Source organism: Mesoplodon bidens (genome assembly GCF_964165515.1).
Source record: "Mesoplodon bidens genome assembly, chromosome: 12".
Lineage (NCBI taxonomy): Eukaryota > Metazoa > Chordata > Mammalia > Artiodactyla > Ziphiidae > Mesoplodon > Mesoplodon bidens.
In genome coordinates this window covers 85,249,201-85,262,772 of record NC_138168.1, presented here as the reverse complement: position 1 = coordinate 85,262,772, position 13,572 = coordinate 85,249,201, and the positions used below count along the sequence as shown (strand labels likewise).

Below are 13,572 nucleotides of genomic sequence, written 5' to 3'. Positions count from 1 at the left end.
ACCACTATAATTCCTTTTTTGTGCTACTCTCATTCTCTTAAGTCTCATTTCATTTCACCTTTTAGTTTCATTAAAAAGAAAGTTTTCAACAGAAGGGGAAATAATATTTTAGGATACGTTATCTCAAAGAAATCTCCTTTTATATAATTGATACCACAAAATGAAAAAAAAAAAAAGAATTGCTTTTAAAGGATTAATAGGAATTTTTCCCAATTAGAAAAAGTTACAAATTGTCCAGTAAAAAAACCTTCTATCGGGCTTCCCTGGTGGCGCAGTGGTTGAGAGTCCGCCTGCCGATGCAGGGGACACACGGGTTCGTGCCCCGGTCTGGGAGGATCCCACATGCCGCAGAGCGGCTGGGCCCGTGAGCCATGGCCGCTGAGCCTGCACTTCCGGAGCCTGTGCTCCGCAACGGGAGAGGCCGCAACAGTGAGAGGCCCGCGGACAGCAAAAAAAAAAAAAAAAAAACCTTCTATCATATCCTTTTTATTTCTTGCAGCAAAATATACTGCCACCAAATAAGTCATTACAAACATACTATTTTTCTAAATAAATAATAAAGTGGGCATAACTCACCAGAACACAGTAACAAAATAATTCCTACGAACACTATGAAAGCAAGATAAATAATTAACTTTTGGACAATAAAACAGGGGAACTGCATTTAAATTATTTAGAAATAGGCTATAACCATTATTGCACAGCTGATAATAAGCACTGAAACATCATGTTAAGCTACAGAAACTCATATAAAAGAATTTTATAATTCTGAATACATTGCTAAATTCTTTCTGGAAAAATTTACCCACCAAAGAATCCGGTTCAATATTTTAAAATATAAAATGGGAAGCTCTTGTATTAGCTGGGAGATGTCCTTCACCATATTTGAAACCTCACCTGTGTTTCTTCTGGGTCTGAAGAAAATGGTAAGTGATGTCATCTTGCATTGGGCCTGTTTCTTTTCTAATTTTTAAACTAAAACAGAAGATTAAAAACAAAAAAAAAATTTTTTTTTTAAAAATACGTTTCTGCAGTATCTTCCACCTGTTTGTTTTCAAACAAAATCCAAATTTAGGACCCTACACTGGTAGACAGTTCTTGTGTTCCTGCCCTAAACAACATCACAGATCAGTAACTGAAAACTATGAACTGGGTCTTATTATCAGGGCTGAATACTGCCCTCTGTGGAGCGGGAGGTGGGAAAAGATAATCTCTGGATTTTTTGTTGTTGTTGTTGAAATTAACAAAGAATAGCCAACCAACTACATTAAGTACTTGCAACTTTAACCACGTTCTCCCAGTGGTTTATCTCCTCAGTAAGCAGTCTGTACAGTTAATAAACTTTTTTTTTTCTAGAAAAGCTTGTGGGGCTCTTGTCAAAAGAGTTGATTATAACTCTTACTTTTCATACCCTGGCAAATGCCTAACATCTCTTTCGCTACATTTCTAACCTGTTGGAACACATCTCTAGCCGCCTGAGTTTTAACATAGCCCCAAAGAGGAAAGGACTGTTTTCACACCAGTGTTGTCAGCATTTTTAGAAAGAGCAAGTACAGAACCGTGTTACCTGATGGGGAAGACACCGCCTCTGGCACGGTTCCCAGGTTCAAAAAGGAGAGGGGAGAGGGAGTGAAGCCCACTTCTCAGCAGCAGGTCTCTTAACGAGCCACCACCGCAGCCCAGAAAATTGCTGCCCCACACCACACTACTCAGGGATCTTTCTCCCGAAGTCAAGCAGACTGAATGATCACTGAACCAACGGAATTTTGACACATTAGGAAACCAGTGGAGGCTTCAGTGTAAACCTCCTCTGAAGAGGAGCGTGGCCCTTGTACTGCTTCAAGTCACACGACATGAGCCACCCACGTGAACACCTGCAGGAGATCCTTCCTCGTCCGTCATCCTTTCCCTACGAGCTCATGAGCAAATCGTATTTATACCTGGTAACAGCACCCCCGTAAAAAGCTTACTTTTATTAGTCAAACACAGTGCATTTGCCAAAATACCCCTCATTAATCAAGTCACCTCTGGGGGAATAACATAATATGTGAACTAAATGTCCCCCCGCAAGAGAACCTGTACCTTCAGGATTTTTTGGTTGTGTTTTTCTTAACAAGTTTTTTATATTTACACTAGTAGTGATGTTGGAGGAATAATAAAAGCTAGATGTTGTGGAGAATGAAAACAATGCACACTCCTAGTCTAGAAGAACAGCAGGCGAGAAGGCAGTCTAACCTTCCTTCTGAAGGGCCCCTTGTCCCGTCGCCAACATAAGCAAACCCAGTAAGACATTCCCACAGCGACCTAAACACCACCAGGTAGGTGCCTTGCACCCTTTGCTTGCAAACACCGCTCTCCTGTATTTTACTTTTGTTTAAAAAAATGAGAAGAAAAAAAAATAAAGGATAATAAAAACCCAAACAAACAACAACGAAAGGTCAGTGCCCTCCCCTGGGCCTGACAGACGTTTCCAGTTTTGCCCTCGTCTTCTGGTCCCCCAGGCACCAGGCCGTGCAGGCTCCTCCAGCGTCTGCGATCAGACCGCTTTCTCCTCCCCACACCAGTCTCTTCACTTGAGGCGCTGGGTCACGTTGGCCAGGGCGACCGCAAAGGCCTGCACAGCGGAGAAGGGGTTCTGGAAGTCCAGGATGTATGCGTTGCCGTCAATCCGTCCAAACTGCATCACCTGGGGCGAGGGTGGGGCGGCGAAGCAAAGACGTTAGAGGAAAACCTCCTTGCGGCTCCTGACAGAAGCAGACAGCGCGGCCTGTGAGATATTTCTGCCAACAAAAGCGACTCTGAAAAGCTTACCAATCTAACTATGAGTTTGTCAGAAATAAACAGATGGAGGAACGTGTTAAATCGTGCACTGGGGAGGCCACAGGCAAAATTCAGAGCGTGGAAGGCTCCTCGGGTCAAAGGAAGTGGTTTCTCCACCAAGAAACAGAAGGAGAAAGAAAAAGTAGAGAAAAAAATCTACAGGCTAAAAGAGGCTTAAGAGAACCACCACCTGTGATCTGTCAGATGTCACACTGCTCAGAGAGGGACCAAGCAGAGCACACGTGGTCCCCCTTGCACTCCACCTCCTGCACCTGCTTTCCTGTCACCCCAGTGCTTACTGTGACCACACTGTATCATGTTATTATATGATGTTACACATATTTAATTGTTCATGGTCTTTCTTCCATTTTTGTAAACTCCAGGAGGACAGAGATCTCCCTCTGTTTTCCTCAGTGCTCTGAATTTCAGCACTCAGAACTGGGGTTCCCAAACTCTCTGTAAAGGGCTGATGATAAAACATTTTAGACTTTGTAGGTCACATGGACTTTGCCACAGCTACTGAACCTCTGTTGCAGGGCAAAAGCAGCGCAGACAGTACTGAAATAATGGGCAAGGCTGTGTTCCAATAAAACTTTATTTATATAACAAGGCTGCAGGCTGGATGGGCCTGTAGGCCGTGATTTCCCAACTCCTGGCCAAGAGGACTGCCAGGCATAGAGCAAGTGCTCAATAATCATTTCTTGAGCGAATTAATGACGTTAAATATGAGCGGTGAAGGGAATTCCCGGGATGGTGGAGAAGGGTAGCCCCAGAACGACAGCTATGCAGTGGGACCACAGCAACAATTCCAGGTTGGCGCAGGAAGAACTGACAAACTACGCAAAGTGCTCAAGTGCACCAAGAGGAGATGGATGTTCTGCCAGAGGACTGGGGAAGGGCTTAATAACAGAAACGCAGAAAGACAAGCAAATGAAAACTGGGTAATTTTTACGTCTCGGGTAAAAAGCCTACACGATAAAAAAGAAACTGTAATTAAACCCTAACACATGGCTCAGAAATGAACCACCTTCAGTGGCACGACGAGGGGACCAACGACTACTGATTTACCTGCGAAAAGGGGGGAAGGGAAAGTTCATATGTCGGGGGGCGTTGGGGTGAAGAAAATGAACCCTCATGGTGCTCAGGAAGAAGTCAGTACATGACGCCCCAAACTGAAAACTCAAGAGATAGAAGTAGGAATGTGTTCTTCACAAGTACGGTGGCAAACACCAGAAGCAGCACACACAGTCAGCTGTTAGAGCTGCCCTCTGGAGCAGCTGTGGGCAGTGGGCAGGTGCCTATTTCCCTCATGGGTCTCACAGAGCCATCTGACTTCAAAAAATCAGGACATGCGTTACTTTGGGGAGAAATAAAGAAAAGAGAGCAACAGGCATGCTGAAAATTACAAGCCCAACCGGCCCCAGCTAAGAGTCATCAGCCGTTTCCCACATTTCCCATCTGGCCTTCTGAAAAACGCTCCCCAAGGCCAAAGTCCAGAGACCTGTCAGGACCAGAAAGCGGCACTCTGGCCACACCCCAGCACATGGCTTCTTACCTGCCGCCCCTCCAGCTCGATCTGGAAGTTCTTTGCCGACTCCTGGGTCACCCGCCCCCCGAAGTCCAGCTGGTACACCTGGGTGGCCTCGTTCCAGAGAGGCTGCTTGTTGGCCATGACGTACACGAAGCCCTGGCTGCCCAGCCGCCCGTCCTCTTTCTCGCTGGCTTTCCGGCACTTGAACTCCTCCAGCTCGCTGGCCGCCCTCAGGCTCCTCTTGCTCTTCCAGCCCTTCTTGCTGCCCTGGCTCTGGTTCATCAGCTCGTCCCCGCTGATGAACAGCTCCGGCTCGCTCTCTGAACTGTCCTGGAACTCATTTGTCTTATTCAACTTCTTCGACTTCACCTGGTCTTTCTGACTCTTCACTTTCTTCTTCTCTCTCCCCAGGCGGGGGCTGGAGATCAGGGAATTAAAATCACTCAAAGTCCGAGCCTCCTTCTTCACTTTGCCTTCAGTGATGGCCTGAACGTTTCCCTCCTCGGCCCGGCTGTCCAGCCGCTTCCGGTTCTTCTTTCCGAACTTCTCCGTCCGCTGGGGGACTGGGCTCTCCGTCAGGGAGAGGACTTCCTGGAAGTTGTCTGCGGTCTCTACCATCACCTCTGTACCCAGGTGGGTTTGGAGGTCCGTGGGCGGCGGGGACACGAGGGGCTTCTCCACCACCAAGTGCGCCTTGGGGGGGAGAGCGCCCTGGGGGCTCTGCACGGGCGGGCACGCGCTGTAGGAATTCCAGGGGTGCAAGGCGATGGGTGGCAGTTGGAAACTCGAGCAGGCGCTGCTTCCCGGGTACATGGGGGGCAGGGGGCAGTAGGGGAGGCTGGGCGGGTAGGCCGTTTGAAGAACCACCGCGGACTCCTGTTGTGCAAACTGTGCTGGGGCCAGAGCGTCTTTCGGGGAGCAGGGAGCCTGCACCCCCGTCAAAGGGGAGGTGTTATAGCCTCCCGGATAGGGCACTCCCGTGCCATAGCCCGTCTGGAAAGTGGCTGTAGGGCTGGCGGGAGGCTTGGGGGAGACGAAGGGCACTCGGGACACATCCAGGTGCTGGCTCTGACCTACCATCAGAGGGGGCAGCTTCAGGGGGGTGGGCACCGCGGTCTGTGCTGTCCTCTCCTGAGGAACCCAAACATCCTCCCCCAGCACGGGGTCCCACTGGTAGGGGGGTGGCCGCTTCACGGCCACGGCGGCTTCGCTCAGCGCGGGGTGCCTCAGCGGCTTCTCGGCCTGACAGTGCTGGGCCAGCGCCTCGTCCTCGGTGAAGGCCGAGTTGACGTAGTCGGCGCGCTCGCGGGCGCCCTCGCCCGCGCTCAGGAGGCTGTAGGACGACTGGGAGGTCAGCGGGGAGGTGCTGGCCGCGTGCGCCAGGCCGGCGCCCGGCTGCGCCCCCGCGCCCGGCTCCGGCCTCCCCGCCACGCCCGCGCCGCTGCACTGGCTGCAGGTGTACAGGGCGGGCGGGGGCCGTGCCGGGAACTGCGCCGCGCCCTTGGGCCTGGGCGGGTGCGGCGGCGGCCGCGGGGGCTCGGCCAGCGGCGCCGCCCTGAGCGCCGCCTCGCGGTTGTTCCTGCGTAGCGTGGCGTGGATGAGGCCGCCGTCGGGTCTCTGCCCCGCGCCGCGGCCGGGGGCGCCCAGCGGGCAGGCGAGGTCCGGGTAGGGGGGCGGGTCCCCCGGGGGGATGGAGTAGCGCGGGACCGTCAGGCGGTTCAGGGTGGCGCTGGTGCAGGGCTGCGGGACCTTCTTCTCGGTGGCGGTGAGCCTCAGCGTGGCAGAGCTGCCCGGGCCCGGGAGCGCGTAGGTGTTCTGGGAGCAGAGCATGCGCGTCCGGGGCCGGCACACCTCCTCCACGTTGCCGCTGCTGTCGAAGGTGGTGATCCTCTCGTAGCCCAGGGGCGGCTGGTAGTGCGCCGCCGTGGGGTAGGGCGAGAAGTCGCCCTTCTTCAAGCAAGTGTCCAGCGGGGGCGGCGGGGGCGGCGGCGGGGGCGGCGGCGCCGCGGTGGTGGGGGCCGCGGGGATGGTTCCCGGGTAGGGGGGTGGGGGGTTCATCTTGGCCACCTGGACCTCCTGGGGGGCGCTGAACACCACCGCGTCCCCCTCGGTGGCCAACTGTGGCACCGGCCGCAGGGCCTTGGCTGGCTTCTGCAGGTGCTCGTGGTCTCGGTCCCCGTGGTCCAGCACAGACAGCTGGATGGCCCCCTGTGCTGGCGGTGGCAGGGACAGCTGAGGCGGGTTGGGGATGACGCGGCTTATCTCCACGCCCCCGAAGATCACCTGGCCAGGGCTGGAGTAGCGGCTGGCCACGGGGTACTGGGCGGCGCTGTCGCTTGCGTGCTCGGCTGCGCCCACGGCTGTGGTCTGATTGGTCAGGACGTCCAGCTGCACATTCTGGTTGGCCAGCAGGGACTGCACCAGCCCGATGCTCTGCGTGGGGGACATCGCTTGAGCCGAGCTGTGGATGGGGGCGATGGGGATGTTCACGGTGCAAGGTGGGTTGTTCTCGGGCACACCAGATGCTCCTGTCACTGAAAGGAAATTAGAAAGATGAACTGCTTACAAACAAAACACTGCCATGAAACTGGGTCAGAAGAAGCAACACATCTCTACTCATCCAGTCCTTCTGCATACAGAATGCAGTCGCTACAGAGGAAAGTGTTTGCTTAGGGAAAGCTGGACAGTTCACACAAGTTACAAAACACTTCCCTAAATGTTTCTAGAAGGACACACAGGCAATCCCGACGGGTTCTTCAGGGCAGCCTGCAGTCGTCTGTAAGCTAAGGGCACTGCCAGAGCTTTCCAATAAATACCTCTGAACCTTCTGAATTTGGTACCATGTACCTGAATGGCACCATGGCAAACGATTAAGTGTTTAAAAGATGCTTTTAACTTGTGATATTCATAAAAAGCCCACTCTTTTGTGCAAGAAGAGGGCCCTGGTACAGTATGAAACTCCACTGAGGACTCAGTGCCTAGGCTTCTTTTGAGTGGATTCATCCAGGGTCACGGACTGGTTAGTGTGGGAAGTGTCATGCAGCAGGTGTGTGTCTGGAGAGTTGTACAGCAATTAAGTTTCTGTAAATAGAACCATGTGAAATGCAGTAGAGAAACCAATGAAAAGACTCTTCTAGCAAATCTGCATATGAGGGGAAGGGTCATTTCCTAATTTTGCTGCTTTTTAGCATTTCAAATGGTATATAAGGTGAGCCCCATTGAATAAACCCTGTAAATATACCCTATCTGTACACCGTAGGGATTTAATAAAGTGTATATTTGAGCGATGATCTGCAGACCACGTGCACATGCTCAGAGCCACTGTCTGAACTGCCCTGTCTGAAGTGCTCACCGAGCATGGCAAGCTGACTCATGTGGGCCTCTAAGTGCTGTGTGGCAACTAGTATCCGAGCAGGAAATAGAATTTAACAGGCTAACTGCAGAGGCTGGCTGACCTTTCACCAGAACTTCAGAATGAAACCAGCTGGTTCATGAAAAGCTAAGCCCGCCCTCAGCGCCTGCAACAGACTCTCCCCTTCCCGGGGGTCCTCTCGTGAGAGGTAACTATCTCCTGCCTGCACGAATCTGGGCCCTGTCCCAAGTTTTCTACTATTCCTGTTCAGCTTCCTCTTCCAGATGTTCTCTCCTCGGTATGGAACACTGACGGCAGGTGTCTTCCCCGCTGAACGAGACGAGAGTCTCTGTCGCGTCAGGAAGCACTGAGTTTAAACTCTGAGACCAAACGTTCCCTCCTCCACAGGGAACCACAGACGATAACAACAGCTGAGCGTTAGAGAGAGCTCTATCAGTCACGTTCTGGGAGAACGGAAGGTGATAAGGAGAAAGTGTAAAAGATACTCCCAGATCCAAGGCTGTGAACTAGCAGGGCACAGGCTACACGCTGAAGGGTGTTCAGCCTCACCAAACCGCAGGCTAACACGGTCACAAGACCGTGCCCATCAGGACTGCGTGAGTCCAGAACACCTGCTCCACCCGTGAGGAGAGGTAAACCGTCAGAGGACCAAAGGCGGCTACTGTCAGAAAGCACAGTCATTTTACAGGTAAAAACCTGGGCTGAGAGAAAGCAGACAACTCCCTCACGTTCAGAGCCTGAGCTGGGATCAGTGTCCAGCCCAGCCCATCCCATGGCAAGACTAGAGCCCCTCTGTTTGAAAAGTCAGCGGCACATGTAGGGTTCCTCTGGCTCAGAAACCAGAGACTTTCAGAACCGTGCTTGGTTTTAAGTAGAGGAATCTCTGTGTTTATAGAATTGTTGCAGGTGGACATTTTTTGAGAATAGTCACAGACAATAATTGGGAGACTAATTAGAATTCATTCTAGGCTGTTAATCAAAATAGGACCCCCTGACTAGAAAGCACTTGAATTAACCTCAGATGCTATAGATACTTCCAACTCTGTCAGCTGGGATTTTAAAACCTTGTACCAGATTTTACTTTTAACTCACACCGGGCTTCTATTCTATGCATGGAGACCTGCACTGCACTTAAGAGAGAGATGTTGAAATGCACAGGTTTCCTGCCCGGGAGACGGGGCAGGTTTGAGAAACCGGGCTTCGTGGGCACAGGGTCATCTGCGTGACGTCATTCTCTAAGCAGGGACTGAGAGGACGAGGGCCGGCCTAGGGTCCGTGAGACAGGGTTTCGCTTCTGATTTCTGACTGGTCCCGTTAACTTCTCTTTATCCAGGCACGGGACTGGGAGGCTCACCGCGAGGGTGAGACGAGGCGGTGGCAGCGCTCACAGCCACCTCCGCCTCAAGCGTCCTTTTTGCTCTGGCAGCTCCTCTCCTCCCCAGACTAGTGACAGTATGTGGCCTTTCTGCCGTGACACCTCACGTGCCTTCCACCCTTACCGGGGCAGCAGGCACGGGCTGACGCGCGGTCATCCCCAGCTACTGCCGCTCTGCCCCCAACACGACCCACCAAGAGAGGGTGTGGGCTCGTGACAAACCAGCTGACGTGCGTGAACACACCTGGTAAATCATCTTCATCTTCACTGAAAACATTTGCGTTGAAGACAGGTAAATTAACAAAGTCCATGGAAATCTTCCGAACCTCCGGGAGATAGATGGTCATCTGCCGCGGCTGGAGATGCAGGAGGCTGGTTTTATAGATTACTGGTGGGGAGGAGGAGGAAAGCACAGTCAACAGAGACACGGCAGAGGACAGCCAGGGCGCCAGCAGCGTCCCTCACGGGGAGAGAGATGGGGCTGCGGTGTCCCTGCGCTCAGAAGACAGATCTGTGCGGGCGGGCTGAGAGCCTGAGGGCAGCTGCGCGTCTCCCCCCGGCGCTCGACCCGCCACCCCGGACACAGTGCAGATTCGGTGTCAACAGATTCTCGGTCTAGCCCGGCCACTCTGCCAGTGGTTTGTCTACAGAACCACACATTTCAAATGTTAAAAACTTACACTCTTTTTTTGGAATGAGCTGGGTATGATAAATATATTTTTAAAAAATCTCATTTGCAATCAGAAGGATAATTTAGTGAAAATAGTTGTGATAACCAGAGTGCCGAGCTCAGGGGTATCTCGGGCAATCAAGGAGCTGTTTGAAGGCAACTATGACAGAAGGGATGACGTGTCTCAGGTAGGAATAAAATGCTGCTTTTATTCAGGACTGAATTCTTATCTTACTGACTTCCTATTTCAATTTCATGACCAGGATAGACACGGGGAACTGCCACATGCTTTCTTTAAATACTAAGGTTTACTTTGATTAATGGGGACATTTAAGAGAAGGCCTAGACAGCAACTAAAATATTTAGAGACAAAATAAGCTGAAAAAAATAATGAATCTGAACTTAAGTTTCATGGTAGATTAGAATCAGGATGCAATTGCCCCGTCAACTTTCTGTTTATACTCTTTCCTGTGACATATGCAGAGGTGCTTTAATTGTTACTATTTTAAGTTTTGTGTTAAGATAAGCCAAACCCTATCTCCACAGCTGTCTCCTCCAACAGCCTGGTGGCTGACTGGCCAGCAGCCCCAGGGCGCAGTAGACTTTCTTTTTTGAAGCACCTCTGTAAAGTGCGTACTTGGACTGGCGTGGGCTAAGATGATTTTTCCAACCCAGCAGTCCTTACAGGTCTTTTTCATCTCCCTTGCCCACAGAAGAGAATATGAATTTCGGCTTAAAAACTCTGGATGGCCATATAGCTTAAGAATTAATGCATTAAAGTGCTATTCTTTGTCATTCAGATTGACAAAGAGAAATAAAAATCTCAGGAGGGATTAAGAAATAACATCAGTTGTCTCCAGAGGGGAGGAAAAAAAAAACTAGGTGGCTGGGGGTGAGGACGAGACAGCTTAACTATACTCCTTTAAATCTTTTGAATTTATTCCATATTTTTAAAATTAAGAAATGTAAAAAATTAAAAATAGAAAATTTCACAGGCCAGATCATTCTAATAGAAACAAATTATTATCCAATTATCCAATATAAAGTAACCAACAGCACTCACTTTTTTTTTCTTTTAATAACCACAGGCCAGGCCATACAGACGTCTTGCTTTCCATCCACCCTGGTAAGCTTACCAGAGTATTTAATAGGGCGCCCATATGTAATATACTTTCTAAAATCCAAGAGTTAATTCCTTCTCTCTAGTAGAATCAAATGGAAAATTCTCTTCGCTTGACGTATGGTACTAGCTAAAACCCTCTTTTTTAAAAGGTCAGTGACTAGGACAGTGATTTCACCGCTGTCATACAGAAGGCTTTGGTCCCGGGCACTCAGACTCCTCACACTGCAGCGGCACGGGCCTCAGAAGCACTCACGGGCCCTCCCATCTTAAGGTCTCGTTGATCTGCTCGTGGACCCACTCAACGTCCAAGAAATAAGGGCAGGCAGAATGAAAAGATCCAGTAAGTAAATTCTCACTTTCATTCTTTTTTCAATGTTTATAGTCAGCAGATGGCTAAGTTCTCAGCTTACTGACATGGGGATGATCACAACCCTCACACAGTGGTATGAGAACCCCCGTGTACACCAGCAGCGCACTGCTGAATTACTGAAGAACAGGCTTTTGTGGTCTTCAGAGGGTGTCCAGGTTGTGGAAGATACCCTAAGAGATTTCTTTGCATTATGTACAGGGATAGTCTACTCTTATTTCCTAAGTCAGTTTTATATTTTACCTTTATTCCTCCTCTTCTTTAAGCTGAGTAACTTCAAAAAGAAAAATCCACCTGCAGCACTACCTAGTAAGCCTCTGAAGATACATACACAGCAACATATCTTTTAACGTCTGCTTTGCAAGAATCATTTATTTTAAAGGATCTGTGTTTGAGACAGCTCTAATAGGCAGATTCAGAATTTAAAAAAAATTTTTTTTAGTAGGCTACACAGAGCACATTCAAGATGGGGCCACCAGCCATAGGCTGGCCAAGGCGGCCTTCTGGAGAGGTGTGTGCATGTCAAATGATCAGGCCACCCCACAAGGTGGGGGACAACACAGCCGCTCAGCCCATACAGGGCTGTGCCATCAGGAGGAAGCCACTTGGAAAAGGACCTCTGTCATTTCCCTCCCTCACTGTCCCAGAGTAAGTGGCACGTTAGTGCTACTCACTCAAGTCGGGCACCGAGGGGGACGCGCACTCTGGGTTCTTGCCCAGCCCTGTCCTCCGCTGGTTCCATTTTCCCCGAGGTCTCAAGCTTCCAACAGACAGGATATTTATCTGGTACTTAGAAATGAAATCTACAAAGATTTACCACTAAGAACTGTACTAACAGTCAGCCAACGTGTTCTAATAGCCTCCAATGCTCTCTTCTCGACTTTCTTCAGAAGTTTCTTTTGCCTCAAGAACCTAAAGACACTGGTACCAAAATCTGCCCACGGTAAAAGGCCAGAAATCAAAATAACCAGAAACCTATCAGAGCTTTTGGTTATGTCTGTCATTTTTATCAGTCAGGGCTTATAGAAAAAAATGAAAGCACCCCTGGCACACACACAAAAAACCCAATTAGAGCAATAATTCTAATTTTTACAAAATCATGGTGGCTAACTTGGAGGTTAAACTTTGGAGGTAAAGTACATGCTGATCTTTTGGTGTCATAAGAGCTCGTGTTTTACTTTAGGCCACTGGAGGTCGAAATTGATTTCTCAGCCTGAGTTCCGACTGGGATGCATGCAGTACTTACCTGCACCGAGGTTGGTTGGCAGGAAAGCAGCCAAGCCCACGATCTTAAATTTGGTTCCCCAGATATTAGACGTGACCTGAGCAAGATAGTTGTGCTGTGGGGAGGAAAAAAAGAAGAAAAACCACAATCTCTTTCCACATTTTCTATCAATCACTTAAGAAGTAAGAATGCCAACACTTTTTGCTTAAAAAGTCACTGGTGGGCACTGACAGAGATATTCATTCTCTGTATCATTCCACCGTTTTCAATACCAGACGCCGACTACAGCATGCCAGGCCCTGTTTTTAAGTGGTGGCTCACGGGCTGTGATTCTCGGGTCTGGGAGTGAGGGGCGGATGGTGTCCCAGTGTGCCCGTGTGCGGGTAGCTTAGAAAGGTCACAGAAGTGACGTGGGCACATTTTTCTTCACCTCTCCTTTTGCCTCGGTCACTGATCTATTACACAAGGTACCAAGCTCTGACTCCATTCTTAGCCTTGATATTTCTCCCAGAAATATCAGTTGCATTGATACCACTGTCCTGAGACCACCCAATTGTTTTTTCATTCAATTAAATTTCAAAAAACTTAAAAAGTTATCACTGTGCTCAAACCACACATATGTGTAGGGTGTGTGTGTACGCATGTGCAAGGGCAATAATAAAGACGAGTAAAATCTAGCTCCTCAAGAAAAGGGAACCCTCCAACACTGTTGGTAGAAATGCAAACTGGTGCAGCCACTGTGGGAAACAGTATGGAGGTTGCTCAAAAAACTAAAAATAGAACTACCATATGATTCAGCAATTCTATTTCTGGGTATTGTTCTGAAAATGAAACTCCCAAGACACTAATTTGAAAAGATATGTGCACCCCAAAGTTCATAGCAGTATTATTTAAAATAATCAAGACGTGGAAGCAACCTAATTACCCATCAATAGATGAATGGATAAAGAAGCTGTGGTATACACACATACACACGCACACACACACACACTGGAATATGACTCAGCCATAACACAGAATGAAATCTTGCCATTTGTAACAACATGGATAGACCTAGAGGGTATACGCTAAGTGAAATAAGACAGAGA

General features: G+C 49.5%; 1 protein-coding gene across 3 annotated transcripts in view; it reads right to left on the bottom strand.

Annotated features, from left to right (window-relative positions):
- Positions 1–437: 437 nt before the first annotated feature.
- Positions 438–13,572, bottom strand: part of TULP4 (TUB like protein 4) — a 237,084-nt gene continuing 223,949 nt past the window's right edge. For all 3 annotated transcript variants that reach the window (XM_081251478.1, XM_081251479.1, XM_081251480.1), the window contains 4 exons: positions 12,506–12,599; positions 9,344–9,487; positions 4,376–6,885; positions 438–2,686 (listed from right to left, as the gene is read on the bottom strand). In XM_081251478.1, coding sequence (XP_081107604.1) covers positions 2,570–2,686; positions 4,376–6,885; positions 9,344–9,487; positions 12,506–12,599 — 2,865 coding nt within the window. In that variant the 3' untranslated portion in view covers positions 438–2,569. The remainder of the gene's footprint in view (positions 2,687–4,375; positions 6,886–9,343; positions 9,488–12,505; positions 12,600–13,572) is intronic.